This window comes from Anser anser (genome assembly GCF_964211835.1).
Source record: "Anser anser genome assembly, chromosome: 20".
Classification (NCBI taxonomy): domain Eukaryota; kingdom Metazoa; phylum Chordata; class Aves; order Anseriformes; family Anatidae; genus Anser; species Anser anser.
In genome coordinates, this window is record NC_139741.1 from 4,915,646 (window position 1) to 4,934,547 (window position 18,902).

The following is an 18,902-nucleotide window of genomic DNA, read 5'->3' on the forward strand; positions in this document are numbered from 1 at the left end:
AGGATAACAAGTTTAGGGGAAGAGGGCAAGGAAAGCAGGTATGTGAAGTATTTAGGACTGACTTAGACTTTCTTTGCTTGCTCTAGAAATGCAAATACTTGCTGCTTTTGTGCTAGTTAAGCACGAGCCAGCTTCTTAGAAGTACTCAATACCTTGCTTCTGCAGACTTAAAATGCTGCTATTAACACCCGTCAAGACAAAATACACCAAAGCGCAGAGTGAGTAGCATGGTCCATGGGATAACCACTGCCCCTAAGGTGTTAAGCAACGCAGTTGAAGTGCACAGAGGCTTTGGCCGCCCTGGGAGCGCGGATTGCCAGGACAGCCATCCAGTGTCAGGAGCCGTGGACAACAGTCAGGCAGATAGGTCCTGAGCCAGTGTGGTTATTGCAAAAGCTTGAATAATGGAAAGTGACTTTATGCCGTTGGATTTCTTCTTTTGCAAGGCCAGCCTCGGGTCTGTAGCCCAGAGAGCATCCAGGAGTGTCCTGCCAGCCCCTGAACGCAGCTCGATGGACGCTGACACCCCATTGCAGAAAGGAGGGCTTGGCTCCCCGCAGTGCAGCTCTGCTGCTGCTCCCCGGGGGCTGCTCTTCACCCGTGCTTTTGCACCTTTCTGAATGACGCTATGGCTTGTTTTGTGTTGACTGTGGAATGCATTTGGGTTCTCGTTTTTAAAGGAGACTGGCATGCCAGCTTCCTTATCAAGTTACTGAAATGCTGAGCTAATTCTAAGGTATGATGAGTAAAAGGTATTTGTGCCAGCTCCTGCTTGTTGTAGATGGTCTGCGGGTTTTAGCTTGAGTTTGTGGTTGCAGGTGGTTCCCAATGAACTCCTTCATGGTCTTGTTCTAGTTCTGTTCTTCGAAATAGAAGAATAGGACTCAACACAAGCTTTGCAAACAATAGAAGAATAGAGGAACTCAATTCAAGCTTTGCATGCAGTAAGCACAAGAATGTAGCTGAAAAGATTTTCAGGAAAAAGCATCTGTTCGTACAGTTCTCTTACAGAAACTTTACTTAGTCCACTCCCCCCCTTTTCTGAGCCTGATGCTTAAACCTGTTAGTTCCTGTGTGTTTTGGTTAGGTGTCTGTTCTGGAGTCGCTCCCTCTCCCGTTGTTTCACCGGCTCTCCTGCCCCGGCAGCAGGCAGCTGCATGCCCGCGCTGGTGGGGCTGAGCGAGAGGCCTGGGATGTGCAGCTCCTCGTCCTCTTCTCTGCTGACTCCGTGGAAAGCAGACGCTTCCCCTAGCCCAGATCCCTTACGTGCCTTCTCTCTGTCTCCATCCGCGTGCTGTGGTCTGTAAAACAGAAAGCAGGACGTGCATCTTCAACGCTGCTGCCCCAAAGAAAGCTGAAGGGGAAGAAAATGCTGCTTCCCCTTGGAGGGGACCGTGCGGTCCCACGTGGCGTGTCGATGGGAGAGCAGGGCTGGCCTGGTTAGCACCCCTGTTGTCAGAGTGGCTGAGGGCTCTTGCACCCATCTGCTTGTGTCTAGCCGGACACAAAACCATCATTTTGCTTCCTTTGGCACCCTGTGCCGAGCTCTGGTTTTCTTGGGATGCCCCTGCATGACCGAATGCTTGGAATGCTTTAAAATACGTTCTTTTCCGCAGGCCCACATAAACACAGTAAGTTTTCACTGATTTAAAGCAGATCCTGTACTGCATCTTTAGCCGGTGCCTGGCAATGGATACTTAAATGTCCTGTGACGAGGAATTAATTGCCGAGATCTCTACTGGGGTATTGCTTTGGGCTTTAGTAGGTATGCCTAGTAAAATTCCCCAGTGCACTGGAGATTGTGTGTATTAATTTTGCATCTAAAGCAGCGTCGTATTTCATATTGCCACTTCCTAGCCTATCTGTGCTCACCAGCTCCTAGTTGGCAGGTTTATTACTTTCTGGTTTTGTGGGCTCTTAAACTTGATTGCTGACACTGGAATACGAATTAATACGATATATGTAAAGATAATTAAAAAACATAATGTTTTTGCCCAGAATTAAGCCATGTGTTTGGCCCTTGGCCTGCCACGTTTGGCAGGGGTCATTGGAAGGAAATGCGAAAGCCTGCTAAATCCTTCAGTTGCAAAAATTCATGTAGGTTGACTTTTAAAAGGGTTGTGAGTGAACATCAAGTGACAACCGAGCAGAAAATGAGTTCCTGGGTAGTGACAGCTACATGCAGAAGCAGTGTGGATTTCCTTTGCCTTCTACAGTCAAACCAGCGAAATGCAAGTATTTGGATTCTGCATACGTTAAAGCATATTAACCTTTTTTTTTTTTTTCCTTCCTCTCCTATGTATGCAGGAGGCAGACAGTGGGGAAGAAGAATGCCGGTCCCAGCCCAGAAGGTAAGATTATCACTTGGGGCTTGTGGGAGTCTTCGAGGATGCTGTTCTTCGTGAAGTGTTCCCCAGTGTTTTAGTTTAATTTTGTTTTGTTCTGCTTGTTTTATTCCGGATTTTTTGTTTTTTACCCACCTAAACATCCATAACTTTCTGTCTATTGCTAATCTTGTGTAACTGTCTCATGGGTACCTTACTACAAAATATATATGTATATATTTACATTTAACTATGACCTAAATGATACCCTCAGTAAAGGGGTTACTGCAGCAGGAAATGGGGAAAAAAATCTGGTTATATACTAAAAAATATACACTGGGAACAGTTCACAAAGATACCAGCGAGTAGATTCTCCAAATGGCTGTTTGCATCCAAGGGATGATGTGTTGCCTATAGCCAAGTTCTGAATAAGACGGTGATGTTGCACTTGGTGTACGTGGAGACCTTACTTGTGTTGTGGGACCAAGTCCTGGTTGTGTTCTCCTTATCTCCCGCTGACGTTGTGTGTTGTATCTTAGGGGTTGGCCCATCATCAGAATATTCTGAGAAGGATGACCGCATTCATAAACACTATGTTCTCTGGTTTTAAAAAGTCCCTGTAGCCCTCAAGAGCTGAGCTGGGTTCCGTGAGTTAGTAGGAGTATCGCGGGAGGCACTGCAGCAACGAGGCATCCCCAGCTGTGTTTCTTCACCTCCTGGTTATGCCCCTGCTTATGTCTTTGGGATCTGTGAAAAGCTGCACTTCTGAAAGTTAAACTACGGGGTGACTCCGTGTCGTAAGGGCTCCTGCTGCCTCAAATAGCATATTCAGTAGGTGTGTAGGTATTTGCTGCTGATGGAGGTGGTCAAGCATCAGATACTTGCGTTCTGCACAGATAGGAGAACACTGCAATTGACAGAAATTGCTACTGTTTTCATTTTAATTGGGATTGTTCTGTATGGAGATGTTCATTCTTGTATGTGCCGGTTTCAGTTGCTTCAGGAAGAACTTGTTTTGATTTAATGCTTATATCTGAAACCCAAACAAATACTGGAAGTCATCTGCTTGCATGGTGACAAGTATTAATGGTGACGGGTATCAGTGGTGTTTTTCTAATGTAGTCGTAGTCTCAACGGTAGACCTCGTGAAACCTTAAAAGCATTTTCTCCTACCCTCTAAGCCATCAAAAGAATTATTTCGTCTAAACTTAAAATAAGCAAACTCAGTATATAACTAGGTGACTTGTCCAGCAGCGGGAGCACTTTCATAGCTTAAAATGTTGCAGCCAAATTTTGTGAAAGGAGTGAGATTCCCTCCAGGGGGAGTAAAGGAGAAGTGAAGGTGAAGTAGTTCTCCCTTCGTGAGCTCTTTGGCTGTTACAGTTCTTTGCTTAATGCCGTTTGTGTGGGTAGGTAACTACGGAAGCTGTCATTTTTAGTATTTAAAAGGCTTCAACAAGATGCGGGCTTTGGTTTTGGGACCAACTTGGATGAATCTGCACAAGAAAAAGCAGTCGTGGTTGCACATTCCCATGACTTCACCGTAGTCCTGCAATTGCTTGGCTCGGGGAAGGTGACTGTTGTGTTCCCTCCAGGCTTCTACCCTTAAATGATGATTTAAGAATCGCTGTTTCTTCATTTTACAGCTTTCATGACTGTTAGGAAAGCTGGAAAACGCAATTCCCAAAGGCTCGAACTGAACGCAGCTAATCTCTTGATTTTAATTTCTCTCTTAGCTTTCCAGCGGTCACAAGATCAACTCATGACCTGATCTCAGTATACATCATGTATTGGAGGGGATGGGAGGTGTTTCATTGTTGTGGGCACTTAGCAACAATGGTAGGTTAGGTTTGAAACAAACGTTTCATTTTGTAATATACTTGAAGTGACTTCCTAGGGTAGGAAATGACAACCTGCTGTTATGTGATGATCTGAACTCTGTGACTCTGCGGCTGGGGTCAGAAAGCTAACCAAAGCCAAGATCCTTCACAAGGAAAACATGTGGATGGGGGTGAAGTGTGTTTGATTACAGTGGGATAAAAATAAGGGTCAAACATGGTAAGTCATCAACCTGAAGTCCTGCTGTGGAGGAGCAACAGATGTCTGTAAACAGCTCGAGTGAATTTATCGAATCCCCAGTTTTCAAGGGAAGGTAGCAAGTAGTAGCTGTTAAAAATCCAGCAACCGATCTAAAATATCCTCCAAAGCGGCAGAGAAATGTGTTTCAAACATGAGCTTAAACTTGCAGGCAGGTCCATCAAGAAAACCTGCAGCAGTTAATTTATCCAGGTGCCGACCCGTTTGTGCTCTTTGAGGTCTCACATCCCAGAGGCTGTGATTGCACAGACTCGAGCCTGACAGAAGGGAAAGGAAGTGTGTGAAAACGTTGTTTGAGCTTAAACCTGCTCCAGGGAGCAGTCGGATGACGTGACAAGTCTGCACTTGCCTCTTCGTTGGGGTTTGCTGGCACGAAGGGAGCATCAGCACACAGCTCAGCCCGTCCTCTTCCCTAGCGCCGCCTGCCCTCGACGTCTGCTCGCCTGGGAGCTCTGCTCCTTCCTTTAGGATGCTCTTAAAAGCACCATCACAGACAGGGTGAGGGGTTTTCTGCTCTGAGTTAGAATCTGCTTAAAGCTTGTCCCTGAGAGATGTTAAATATTAGAAAGAGCTTGTGTGTGCTCTGCCACTGGCAAACTTTTTGTACTCTCTGGCAAACTATTTTGTACTGATGCAAAAAGAAGTGGTTTCTTTTCGTACTTGAGGGAAATGCTAGGGGATAGTTTTTATTTCACCTAATTTTTACAGAGACTTCACTCTGTTACTGAAAATTGCAGCAAAGTATTACTGCAAACACCTGACGCTAGGACAGTAAGTGAAAACCAGTTTGGCTTCCCTGCTCTTCAAAACTTTCAGGATTTTTCCAGAACCCCTTAGCCCTGCTCCAAGGGAAGCCCAGGAGGGTCACTGCACCCTGCCGTAGCTGACATCGCTCTTGTCATTTATGGGTGAAACCCCCAAATCCTTAGCACGAGTCCATGTTCTTGCTCCGGTGCCCCTGACTGAGCCAGTCCTCGTCACCTAATTCTTGGCTAATGAGACTAAGACAGAGCTACTGCACAAGCAGGTGTACCCAACGACCTATTTGTTACGTTTATTGCCCTCATAACTACCTTCTAGACGTTTTTATTAGCTATCTGGAAGCTGTACAGTGAGCTGCCCTGCTCCTCTCTCCTGTCCCCGGTCTTGTTGCTGCCACACGGAACTGACTTAACGAAGCCCCGGCGTTAACAAGCTCTGCGTCATCCCAGCGTCGTTAAAGCTAACCTGAAACGCAAGAGCGTGGAGCTTTGAGTTGTGCTTACACCAACCGGCTTACTAACGTCCACTTTTTGTGTGCCCCGTGCCAGGGTTGCAGGGATTCAGCATCTTTGTTTTGCTGACAAACGACATCCCCGGGGCAGCAGCGGGCTGCAGTCTGTGCTGGCTTCGCTGCCAGAACCGCTCGGTTGCAGTTTGCCTTTGTTTGAAACGGTGCCTCCGCTTCCCCGCGAGCTGTGCGCTCGCCACTCGGCACGCCTTGGAGCAGGACTCGCTGCCGAAATGCAGCCTTTGAGGCCGCACAGTAGCTGCTGCGAATAAAACCGGGCGTGCAGTGCTCCCCGGCCAGGCTGCCGGGACTTCCAAGGAAATCTTTGAACTTTTATGGCCTGCTGCTGGGTCAGGCTAAAGTCCGTTTGCATGGGTGAAGCCACGGAGCCTGATGTTCCCTGGGAGTGCCACAGGAAGTGATCGGGTCCTGCTCTGAATCTGGGGCTTGCTACCCAAAAGTGTTCCCCAAAAGCGCTTTCCTGCCCCACCTCAGGGGGAGGCGCGCTGCGTTACTTTTGCAGCCCACGTGTGCTTACCTTCTGCTTTGTTTTTTTTTCTTTAGTCAAAATAGTTCCTTCCAGGAGTGAACTGGGAAGGAAAACAAATCAGATTATTGCTGTGATAACAGTTGGATGTGCCAAGGTGCCTCAAGGTTTCAAGCTGTGAGTAAACACCTTTTGTTTTAGGAGTGGAAGACAATCTAATGCAGAAGCTTACGGTTAATTACCGCACAAAAGTTGTTTTCAACTACCTTGATACTAAGTGGAACTGATGCATGGGTTTCCTTGTGCGAGGTGACAGCTCGCTGGATTGTAAGCCAGCTTCTTTGATTTTTAAGCTGGGACTCCCTGCGGGCTCCTCACTACCCGAGGGTCACAGCAGATGTGCGCTGGTCCCTGGGAGGAGAGGAGGGACCGGGTGACTCCACACTGACTGCACTTCAAAGGGCTCTCACCATCCACCTCGAGATGCGTGACTCTTCGCCATCCTGTGTCTGTTGTGACTTTGGGAGATGGGTATCGCTGCCATTTGGTGCTCCTGTGGCAGGCTCCTGACACCTTGGTTATCCTTAGAGCACATCTCTCACGTTACAAGAGACTCCGAAAACCATGCGCTGCCTGTTCTGGCAACTCAACCTTCCTTGTGCGTCTTTGCTTGCTGCTGCAGCTGCCGAACTATCATTTTGTCAGTACTTGAGCTGCAGCTGGATCTTCTGGTGGGTCTGCAAGGCACTTTGTTAACTCCACGTCTTGAGTAAGAGGGAATTGCGTGTGTGGTGTGCAGAAGAGCTTGTGTTTATCCATGCCGGAGATTACTAAGCTCCTGTAGCACGAACCTTATCTTTAGAATGCATTTCCTGAATCCATCTTTCTGTCTTTCCTTTCGGTGACAGCTTAGTCTCTCCGTAGCACTTACTACAGCTGCTTGTAGAGAATTTAATACCAAGATAAAGAACTGCTCTGTTAATCTGCCAGCTCTGCTGACCGCTGGGAAAAGTTCTGCGGGCCACGCAGCACGATTCCTGAGAGCCTTCGTTTTGAGCGCCAGGTGTTTCATCACTGAACTGTGAGCAAAGGTATAGCAATTGTAGTAAAATCAGGTTTATTAGATTGGTAACAGATACCTGCAGGGCTAGTTTACTGCAGGTTTTCTGTGGTTGCAGGGTGTTCAGTCCAGTCCGATCACATACCCGTGGTTCACAATAAGCAAGAAGAAGGCTTGAGACTCGATCCTCGTAGCTGACGGATCAAGCAAGGCCGTATGAGTTGTTGCATTGCCAAATTACTAGGTAAACAGGTGATGATATGGCAGGGAGCTTGTTCAAAATATGAAGGCTTACGAAAAGTCTGTTAATTTGTCATTCCAAGCGTGTGAACAGAAGAGAATGAGGAACAAGGCAAGGACAGACTTGGAAGTAAGAGGAATGAAGGTAGGTCAGATCCTTCAGCTACCACGAGGGTCTGCTCAGTGCTCAGCAAGCCCGGAGCAGCTGCCCCCACGCACTTGTGCTCCTCTTTCCGAGGCTAGCAAAGGAGGGGCTGACGGGGATTCCAGACGTTCTTGTGTCTCCTGCTGAGCATGAACCAGGTTCTCTGGGCCAGAGGAGTCTAAGCTGATGAAAGATTCCAGTTGTAAATAGAAAGGGAGACTCCAAAATAGCAGCTCTGGTCCCTTTCCTGGTAGGGTACCTTGGCAAGGCTTGAAAGTTACACAGCAATCCTTTGTTTTCAGCTCTGCGTGGATTTCAGGCACTTAAATGTATTGTGAGAATCCGGCAAGGGTTTCTGGACCTACTGCCATTCAGTGCTTTGGTATTTTTGCATCAAACACATTCCTTTCTAAAATTAGTTTAAAAATCAGGTTGTGCTTGACACTTGAGCGGATTTACCTGTTTCTTTTCTATAGGTCACTGAAATAGCACATTACTTGTTTCATCATCTCAGCCATGTCAGTTTGGCATTTCTTCTTTGCTGGACTCAGAGTAGCGCTGTAGTGGTTTGCAAGGGTCTGGATTAGCTTTTCAGAAGCAGCATAGATGTTTGCACGGAGGGCGGCTTGCTGCATAAACAGGATGCTTTGCAGTTTCGTATCCAAAGAGCCACTTTTCTTCAAGGCTGCTCTGGAAATCGCTTGAGTGCACGTGGAAAGCAGCTCTCCAGGAAGCTCACCATGTTAAACGTCATTGCTGGGAGCAGGAGAAGGCGGCTGTGAGGAAAGACACTTCAGCAAAAGTCTCTCCGTACCTTGCAGTGTCCAACATCAGCCTTGGTACCAGACCTTCAGCTGTGGCTGCTCGTGTCCCTTGCGCTGCCCCCTGCGCTCCGCTCCCTGCAGCTCCCCGTGCTTCTGCAGCTGTAAAACGGGTGTAATTGAGCCTTGACCTCTTTGTGTCAGACCCTCTAAGATTTAATGATAAGTAAACTGTACAAAGATTGGGTGTGGGTTTTGTGAGGGAAGGGTTTAATGAAGTGATAATATTGCAAAATAGGTGTTGAATTCTCAGCTGAGAAGCCTAATCATCGATCCTGATGGGCAGCTGACCAAACGGGCTCTAAAAGCGCGGTTTTGTTCTGTCTGTGATGCTTATCGCCCTACCTCTGCTCCTGTCTGATTCTTTGCACAAGAACTGAAAACAGAAATACTCTTTGACAGCTTAAATAACCAAATTTAGAGTGTGGCTTCCTGTTCTGACTGGTTCTTCAGGATTCAGGTATAGTTTTGCATGCTTTCCCAGTTCCTGCCTCCCCCCTCCTTTTTTTTTTCTTTTTTTTTTTTTTCTCCAAACCAGATACAGGCTCCTTTCTAATTACTTTGCTATATTTCCCTTACTGTGCCTAACGTGCAAGTGTTGCCTTGGTGGGTGGCATGCCTCTTAGCGCTGGGAAAGTTTTGTTTCTTTACACAGTATCTCCTCCTGCCCTGCGTGCGTTGGCTTGTTTATGACCACTGCTACCGAAATGGCTTCATGTTCTGCTGATAAATGAAACGAGATAACACAGTTGTCTCTGGCTCTTGTGCTACAAGACGACTTCTCACAGATGATGCACTTCTCCCTCCGAAGCAGCACACCGGGGCAGCGCTAGGAGACCCGCGCAGGAGGTGCTGCTATCAGAGGTTCAGTCTCTGCCTGCTTACAGGCTGGCTGCAGTGATTTAAGGCTCTCCCCAGATAAGTCATCTCTTTGTGCTCCTAATCCACTCAGTCTCAGCTCGGACTGCTCACTGCTGGGAGCTCCGCGTCCTCCAAGCCGTAGGATGAGTTAGCTGACCTCTCGCTGGGAGAGGAGGGACATCACAGCCTTTGACTCCTGAACAGCTGGAGTCTAGCACCCCGTTCTTAAAATCTGCCTCTTCAGACCCTCTTTTCCCCACCAGGCCTGATGCTGAGACAGCTGCCTGTGTGGGGAAAGATCGAGTGTAGCTGCCGGTGAGAAAACAAAGCGCTGCGCCCCGCCTGCGCACACGGAAATGAACTCGCTACCTCTGATCTCTGCGGCTGTGCCTGTGCAGGGCTCTCGTGCTCATCTGCGGGCAGTGACGTGTTGTTTTGAAACTCCGACTTCTCACAATGACAGCGGAAACAGCTGCCCGGCAGGACGGAGCAAACTTTCCGTACGTGCAGTGAAGGTGGCCGCGCGGGCACTGCAGCCGGGCACTTCCCAGAGGAGGGAGGATGTGATGGGGGGGTGTTTGTCTAACACAGCAGCCTCAGAGTTTTTTCCATAACCTGAAAACGTGGGTCCAGGCTCTGCGTTGCCTTGCCTATTACACTGGTGCTAATAGATGTAGGTCTGAATTCCATGCCTGATAACCTCCCACTGTCCCTTTTACCTTGAACAAGGCTAACCTTACAGCTGCAGCCCCTTCCGTAGGCTCACCCTGCTGTGCTGGAGGAAGAGAAGAACGTGCCTCGCTTTTGCAGAGTACCTGGACTTTGGGCCAAGCAGACTTAAAATAATGCCTAACCCTTCTTAGCCACTGACACAAGTTTCTAGAGACATGATGATAAGAGATCATGTTCAGTGGGGCTTTTTTGAATGAGGGAACTGAGAGCAGCAGAGTCTTGCTGGCACACAAACCGAAATGCAGAGAGGTGGCTGGGCCCCAGTGTGGGACTGTGTTGCGAACCAAACACGCCTGATAAGACAATCCCTGCTCCCACTTCAATCATCCTCCTGCGAGCAGACACCCAGCAAACCCCTGTGAGATAGGTGGGTGGGTTATGGTGACACCCACACCTCTGGGTGGTCTGACCAGAAGCAGCAATTCAGCCTTAAACTGTTGATCTTGGATGGCACCATCAGCTCCATTAACGCCCTCTTTGCATGTGGACGCTGTGCTGAGGACACCGTGTCCTGCAGCTTGCTTCTGCAACTGTCTAATCTGCGCATGCTAATGCAGAGCCTGACCAGAGAGCTTCGCGCAGTTTTACTGTTCGCTCGTGTAGCCAGGCCTCAGCTGTCCGAGGATGATCCCATTTGGAAGCTGCCAACCCCGTGCGGGACGTGGAAGTACTCTGTTAGATCACTGCAAGATCAAAGCAGGTGAAAATGCGCGAGGAAGGTAAGGCAGGTTGGTGTACACTGCTGTGACTGTGGCTTTACGGTGCAGACACTGGGGATAACGATGGTTTTATGAATAAACTGCATATTTTCAGCCCTGCTGTCTGCTGAACAGAACACTGACAGCCAGGACAAGAGGCAGCCAGGACAAGAGACTTAAATGTAGGTTTTCTCCCTCCAGCTCCTTAAACATCTCTCTAGAGGCAGTTCTCCGGTCCCTCCTTCCAAAGTGCCTGGCCGTCCTGGCATCCTCAGCGCTCAGCATCCTCATTTTTTATCGTGGCGCTCCGTACCTGGCTCTGGCTGCCCGCGCAGCCGGTTGTTGGCTTTCCAAAGGTCCGCGGATGGGTCCTTTTATGGTGTGTGCCTCGCTCCGTGCGTCTAGCTGGAGCTGATGAGTCTGCGTGGTGTTCAAAGGTTAAACGGAATCCTTGCTGCCCGGCGAGCGCGGTGCGGGGCCGAAATCGCAGGCTGGGGGTTGTTTACTGCCCGTCCCTGCGGCAGGCGTGGCGGCGCTGATCCCGTGGCCTCCCGGGGAGCGTAAATGCCGACCCACAACTCGGCCACGCGGTGCCCTTTCCCCCCGCAGCAAAATGTAATTTCGTGCAGCGGGCTGGGAAGCGCCTGAGACCCCAGACGGACTTATTTACATCTTGTCACGCCGTGATTAATGGCTGGGCTCACATGCCCTGCTGCGGCGCGGCCGTGATTGAGACTCTTACCTGTCAACACTGCGGTTTCGTGCGCTTCAGGCTCCGCATGCATTCACCCCAGCAGAGTGCAGCCGCTTACAGCCCCGAGCGGTTCCTCAGCTCTCGGGCCCTGCTGCCCTCGGCTCCGTCTCGTCACCCGTCCCCCCGAAGCCCCTTTGCTCTGCCTGCCCCTGCTCCTCCCGCACGCCGGTGGGCTGACGCTCGAGCTCTTCGTTAAGCGCAGGACGCGACAGCCGTGGCGAAACGGGGTCGTTCCTGATGTCCGATGTAAAAAGCAGAACATGAAAATAACGCGTAAATGGGCACCGGGAACCCAGGCACCGATCTGAGTAACGCTGCCTGACGGCGGGGCCAGTCTCAGGCTAGCGCTCCAGTCTTTGTGGCGACAAAACCAGACTGAAATCCCTTTTACTGGGGTGGATTTCAATATGTGGACTTTCTGCGCGTTTCCCACTCCCGCTTTCTGAAGTTTCGAAAAGAACAGAGCTGGGATATTCCTGTCTTCATCTGGTCTCCTAGCATATGGAGACGCAGTGCTCGTGTCTGTGTTAATCCCGGCTCGTTCATTTGCAGATCTGTTATCCGGGTGTTAGCTGAGCTAAGAGTACTTCCAGGTAAGAAGAGGTAGAGTTAATCACCGCGCTTGTTTTTTGCAGTTTTGAGGGCTTGCCTTTGTGATGGTAGTTGCAGGTAACAAGCCTGACATCTCTCTGGACTCTATTTAAACGCAGTTGTTTTTCCACAATGCTTGAATAGAGCCCTTCAGTTGTTAATTAGAACAGAGGAGAAGTTCTGGGCTTGTTTTTCAGTCTATGAACGTGTGGTATGCGTTACTACCGACGGGAGGATCCTGCCAGTCTCTTGACCTCTGGAAGGATTGAGTTACCCTCCATTTCTCTAATGCTCTGATTTTTCCATCGCTTCTTGCGGCTCGCTTCATTTCTGTCTAACAAAATGACTTTTTTTGGCACCGCAGCGAGCTGGCACGGCGTTTTCTTTACAGCTGCGAGGAGCCGTTACCAGAGATGTGCTCTTGGCTATACGAGATGACGTTGCTTAAATTAATGCGGCCCAACCATATCCTAGCAAAACTTGCAGAATCACGAATTCTGCCGCTTCGTCTTCCCCTGGGACTGCTGGGAGCGGGGCTGCTGGGGGCCTTTCAGTGGTTGCCTCGTTCCTGTAAGCTCCAGTGGGACCTGGGGCAGTTGCCACCGCATGTGTCACTTTTAGAGCTCCTCTGCCCTTTGGAAGTTTTAGTTGGAAACAGTCCCTAGCTGAAACTGTCTTTTGGCCTCTAGTTCTGCTCTCTGGCCGTGTGGGCAGCTCTGCAGTGATGCCCTGGCAATAATACCGTGTTTTTTTTTTCCCGTTGGGTAGGTGTTAGGGCTAACACTGCGCTCCAAACCCAGCTGCCTTCCATCTTCACCGCGTTTAAACTCGCTCCTTGTAATGCCGGCCCCGCTGGTGCCTCGTTACCAGCCCTGAGCACGTGCGCCACCCAGGAATAGCATCTTGGGTGCGTGTCCCCTTGGGCTGGGACAGCCTGCGTTCCCATGGGAAAGGGAAGGCCGAGCGAGCCTCCAGCCCGTCTCCGTTGTTTTCCTCCACTCCACAGGCTGGGGGGGTGCGGGATGCAGCAGGGCCGGGCAGCGTCTGCTTTTGGGCTGGCGTGTGCGGGGCTGCGTGGGGCTCCTGGTGGGAAACTGCGTGGAGCTGGTGGAAGAATCCCGGGCAATGGCTGAGGTCCGTGGGCAGGAGCCTCCTTTCTGCCTTTCCTCCCGAGGGGCGATGGAGCTGGGCGTTAAATGGCGCTGGGGGGTGGCTGCGGGTCTTCCTGGCTGGCAGGTCCCTGAGCACGATGGTCACAGCCACCGCCGCCTTGCCCTGCCTCCTGCGGGCGAGGAATTGAGGCCGATCCACCGCCTGCCCTCTGCACACCCCATTGGGTGATGTAAGGGGGGCTGCAGGGCACCCTAAAGCCCCCCCAGCCCCGGCCCCGCAGTGACACCACCCACCGGCCCACGTTGCCCACCCAACCCGGCCTTGGGCACCCCGGGGAGGGACCCCCACAACCTCAAACGAGGGTGTTCCGGCCTCAACCTGGCCGAAGGGGGGAGGAAAAAACCCCAAACCCCCCCTCAAAAGCACCGCCCCCCGCAGCCCCCCGCAGCCCCCCGCCACGTGCGGGCGGGGGCGTGGCCACCAGCAGGGGGCGGGGCCAGGAGCGTGGTTTATCCAAGAGGAAACGCTCGGGGGCGTGGCCACCGGGGCGGGGGCGGGGCTAGGGGCGGGGCCAGGCGGGGGGCGTGGCCGCACCTGCGCAGTGCGGCGGGGAGCGGCGCGGCGCGGCGCGGGGGCAGCGGCGGCGGCAGCGGCTCCCGGCTCCCCCCCCCCGCCCCATGCCGCGGGGCCGGGCAGAGCAGCGCAGGGCGGCCGCCGCCGGCCCGCTTGTGGCGCCGCGATGATCCCCTACTTCTCGGACAACGCCGTCATCTCGCAGGGAGCCATCGCCCAGCTGTGAGTAGCGCCCGGGGGGGGGTCCCCGGTGCCCGTTCCCTTCTCGTGTCCCGGTTTTGTCCCCTCTCTGTCCGTCGTCCCCCCCCCCCCCCATGCCAGTCCCCGCCGCTCCCCGTCCCTCCGAGCAAACTTTTCCCTTTCCGGCAGCCGCGGCTCGTCCCGGGGCTTTCCCACCGCCCCCGCTCGGTGCCCGCAGGCACGGGCTGAGCCCCGGGGGGTGCTGAGCCCCGGGGGGTGCTGAGCAGCAGCCTGTCCCCGGTGTCCGCTGGCTGGAACAGCCCCTTCGTGCCCGGCCCCAAATCGCCTCCTTTGCTCCGTGGGCTGCCCGGTGGTCCGGGCACTTTGGCTCGGTACAGGGTTAGGGGGGGGGCGCTTCGGGGGCGGTGGGTGAGGTTTTAGGGAGGGAGACAGCGCGGTCGGGGCCCGCCTGATGTTTCGGTAACAGCCGACCGCTGGTTTGTTCCCTGGAGGCAGCACGAAAGGTTTAAAGTAGCGGGACGAAGCGCCCGGGGGGTCCCACCGAGGTGCCCGGGGTCCCGCCGGGGGCTGCGTGCCTCTATCCAGGAGCCCCGGCGAGGACCCGAGCTGCACGGCGCTGCCCAGCTCGCCGGTAGGGACCCCTGCTTGTGCTCGGCGTGGAAACGCGTCCCAGGACTCTGTGGCCTCTTTTTGGAGCGCAAGCAATCACTGCTGCGGTTGGTAATCAGCTAAGTCTCTCTGAGCCTTTCATACCTGACCCAAAATGCTTATAATTGGTCTTTTTTTTTCTTTTTTTCCCCCCCCCGCTCGCAGCAGTGCCTGTAAATGTTACAGCTTTCCCTGCGGTTGCTGATAATGAAGGTTTAACAGTGATTTACCTGAGCTGCTCTGTAGAAGCAGGAATGCAAATTGGATGTGCCCTGGGCTTTGGGAAATCAAAATACTTCTGCGATTGTGGGGAGAAAACCCAAAAACCCAGCGAACCCGCTATAGGCTGAAGCGCTGCCTTACGCGTCGGTGGGGTTTACCAAGCTCTGTCAGGTAGCCAGGTAACAATTTCAGTGCTTTTAAGATGTTTGCTCTACACGCTGCTCAAACACTTAATGCAGGGTTTGAGGCCGTCCGGAAAGGGACGGAAGGAGAGGGGAAACGGGGCGCTGGCAGCCCTGGGGCAGCCCCAGCTCCCACCTGGGCGCAGGGCGCACCCGTCCCTCTTCTGGCTTGGGAGATAACTGGGTTATCGGGGGGCTCGCGCCCTCCTTTGCCTCCTGGAAGGAAAGATTAAAAAGCATGAGAGTGACGGAGCTTTTAGCCCACACATAGGTGTCTGCACAAGGCTGAGTGCCGGATTAGTATTTTGATAGTGGTCTCAATCAGGACAGTGTCCGGGGCTGGCACAAGAAGGACCTGTTTTTAAATTTACACTGCTCTAATTACAGGTTGATAAAGGCTGGGTAATATCAGATGTCCTTATTTCCTTGTGGGTAAGACCTAAAAATCCAGATTTTGTTCATTTTGAAACTTATCCTCTGCGGAATGAGGAGGACATCGGTGACCCAAATGTTATCGGGAACTTGTGTTTCAGTGTACTCTTTAGCAGATGTATTTGGCTGATCAGCTCTGGCTTTCAGAGATCAGCAGAAATTGCTCCTGTGTTGACGTTTTTAGCCGGTAACGTGGTCAGCTGCTCTGGGTCTGATGCATTTCAGGTTCACAAGGATTCAAATCCGTGTCCGAGGGACTTGGGTTTCTCCAAACGCTCAGGATTTATGGTTGTAACTTGTTCCAGAAAGTCTTGCTACTCTCGGTGAACCTTGTGGGACTTCTGCCGATTTCCTGGCTTTATTTTTGTGTGGGATTCAAAATTCGCTTTGGTCTAATGAAACCCTAAAGCAGCTGATGGAGAGATAGAAGGGGAAAAAAGCAAAACTTCAGACATCCTGCGAATACCGAAGAATTTTTAGCAGAAGAAGCCTGGAGAGATTGCCGCAGATCACTTCTTCCTCTCTGCAATCGCTTCCTTTTTCTCGTGCCAAGTTTTAGGTATCTAACTCGCTGCTGGTGCCCCTGAAGTGTTTTTTCCGTGGCCCTGCGATAGTGCTGCTCTTCGCTGCCAGGTTCCTCTGCCGCTCGGTTTTCCTCTTATCGTGGTGGCAGGGAAGGGTTACCTGGTGCGCAGGGCGCTCGCCGGGGATTTGGGCTCTCGCTCCCAGTCCAGCCACGGCCAGGTCTCACCAGGGCAGCCATCAGCCTGCGAGCAATGCCCGAGGATGTCGGTGGGTGCCTGCCTTTGCTTTTAAACCCCACCACGTCGCTGTAGTGCCCCTATCCCCTGGTGTTTCCGTGCATTTTGGGGTGCACCCTGCGCCTTGAAGCAGCGCTGGGAGCCCTCCCCAGGCCCACGCCGAGCACGTGCTGGAGCGCTCCGATAGTGTTTACTACTTCATCCCCCGACGCTCCTGGAGCCAGATGGATCTGAAAATGTGAGCACGCTTGCTGCTTTCCATGCTTTTCCTGCTTGCTTCATCCCAGCCTGTTTCCTGTTATAAGATGTTAACTGATAGTTTTTACAACGAGTATTTTAAACCTTGGGGAACAAATTGAAGCAGCATGGGTAGTTTATTCACAGTGTCACGGGTATGGCTTGGAGCTCTTAAAAAAAAAAAAAAAAAAAAGAGAAGTAAAACCCAGAAGTTAATCAGAATGCTTTTCAGCAGAGGGTTAAAGGTAGCCACAAAATGTTCCTGCAGGCTTGCTGTCCCCCAGAATCACTCTTCCCGTAAGCGGCAGCCCGCCGCTGGGGCGTGAAGAAACGGCGTGACGCCGTAAGAGGAAGCTGCAGGTGATTGCGGGCTGCATCACCGGGTGATACGGACCCGTTGTATCGCCGCCACCTCACCGCACCGTGTCCTTGTGCCCGGCCCCTCGTCCTTCTCCACCCTGCCGTTCACCTTCGTCTTCAAAGCCCTGCGGCCGGGGCCTCGGTGCTGTGGAGTCCCGAGGGCGCCTCGCTTGAAGCTGTGCCACGTGCCCCGTCAGGATCCTTGCTGGTGCTGCTATTTGGAGAGCTCTTTATTTATTTATCGCTGCACGGGAAGCCTTACTTTTTCTCTGCTTGCGACGTTCCTGCTGCCAAAACCTCTGATCGCTCAGCAATTAGACCGCCGTCCTCGGAGCAGCGTGCTATTGGAAATCTTTAATTGCCTCTGTACCTTCCGAAGTACTTCAGCATTGTGCTGGGAATCGGCGATATTTCAGGTTTGAAGAGGTGATGCTCGGAAAGCCGGTTTGTGCGGCTCCAGAGGACGGCCCCAAGCCCAGAAGGGACACGGGGCAGCCCCCGGGGGTCCGACCTGGCCCCTTGCCCCCAGGCACAGCACCTTGTGCTGGGCTTCCCGCTGCCCCGCAGGGCTGCCAGCCTTCTCTCATCTTCCTTATTCTCACCTCGATAACAAATACGACGTGTAAAAGGTCCCTTGCTACGCGCCGATTACTAAAAGCCATGCAAATAAGCTGCAGTAATTGGGTAAAAGTAGCGTGCTGCCTGCTCCGGGCTGATCATTAACCCAGCCAGGGCTCTATTGTTCATAACTACTTTTCCTGTTTGGCTTTTCCTTTTATTCCCCTGGAAGCGACGGGCATTTGTCTCGCTGAGCCTTCCTGGTGGGGGGCAGGGAGAGGGACGGGATGAGGTTGTGGGATGAGGCTGAGGGATGGGAGAGGTTATGGGATGTAAAAGCAAAACTTGAGCAGCAAATGAGGGTTCCCCACAGCGCCCAGCAGCTCTGAAGCGGGATGTTTTACTGGGGAAGCCCACGCAGGGCTGCCCAGCTCCTGCCGGACAGGCTGCGAGGGGCAGAGGTTGCCTCTGAGATGGACTCCCCATCGTCCTGGCACTTCTGCAGATGCTCCTTGTCTCTGGAAATGCTTGGGGTTTTTTGAAGGATTGCGAAGCAGAAGGACCCGGGGCGAGATTATCAGCAGAAAAGGACCTTTTGGGGCTGGTTAGTAGGCTGGCTGGGAGTTTTCCACAGGACTCTACTTCCTTGTACCTTTATCAGAGAGCCCCTGGCTAAAATATTGCTTCATTGTTTTTTAAACAACTTCAGGCAAACTTTCTTGAAACGTTGCTCCCGACCAGTGTTTGCAGGGTCAGAGAGAGTTTAAAACCCCGTATCCCGCTGCGTCACAGGCTGCAGAGAGCTGCCGTCTCCTCTGCATCGGTCTGGCAAACAGCATCTAAATTATCAGCCCGTATGGGCCTGAAACTAGTTCAGCAAATATTTTTTCTCCAGTGTAACGGATGTAATGTGTCCAGAGCAACTCTGCAGCTTGAGTTTCCAGCCGCGGAGCAGCTAGCTGAAGGCTCCTAATTCCCCAAATGCAAAGGGAGAAATTCCCCGCTGTCCTGAAACCTGCACGGTTGTGCTTTTGGTGATGTGTTCAGCAGTCAGCCCTCTGCTTTGCCTACGCGTGCGGGCCGTGGCTTTAATTTAGCAGCTTGGAAGTAACAGGAGACCGGGAGTGGTGGCTCTGCAGCCACTTGTGACTGCTGTGGGGGATTATCCAAGTGCTTTGGGACAGGGAGAAGCCTTCTGGTTCAAGGACACCAAGCAGTCACAGCTGGGGAGGAGACAAGGCCGTAGGGGTGAATCCAAACCTCGTCCATACCCCGGTGTCGGCTGGGGCTGAGGGTATTGGAGCGGTCCAGCCTGTGAGGGTAGGGTTGGCCCCTCTTGGAGTTTGGCAGCTTTTCACGTTTGGGCATTTTTGGGGATATTAAGGCCACAGGCTCCTCGTTCAGAGCATTTGTTTTGTTTATCCTGTACTTATCTGGCCGCCCTCAGCATTATGCTCAGCCCTTTGGAGTCTCTCGGTGTATTTGTAATAAGCCATTTAAGAAGCGTGCTTTTTCTCAAAACACCTTTGTTACAA

General features: G+C 52.0%; 1 protein-coding gene across 3 annotated transcripts in view; it reads left to right on the top strand.

The window, feature by feature from the left end:
- The window catches only part of SSH2 (slingshot protein phosphatase 2), a 92,589-nt gene that overhangs the window by 30,267 nt on the left and 43,420 nt on the right, over positions 1 to 18,902 (top strand). For 2 of the 3 annotated variants that reach the window (XM_083806407.1, XM_083806405.1), the window contains exon 2: positions 2,308 to 2,351. Coding sequence is in view for 2 of the 3 variants with exons in the window: in XM_083806405.1 (XP_083662531.1) it covers positions 2,308 to 2,351 (44 nt within the window). In the remaining variant the exon portion in view is untranslated. Of the gene's footprint in view, positions 1 to 2,307; positions 2,352 to 13,856; positions 13,989 to 18,902 lie in introns of those variants that run through there. The other variant, XM_083806406.1, reaches the window with a different exon arrangement.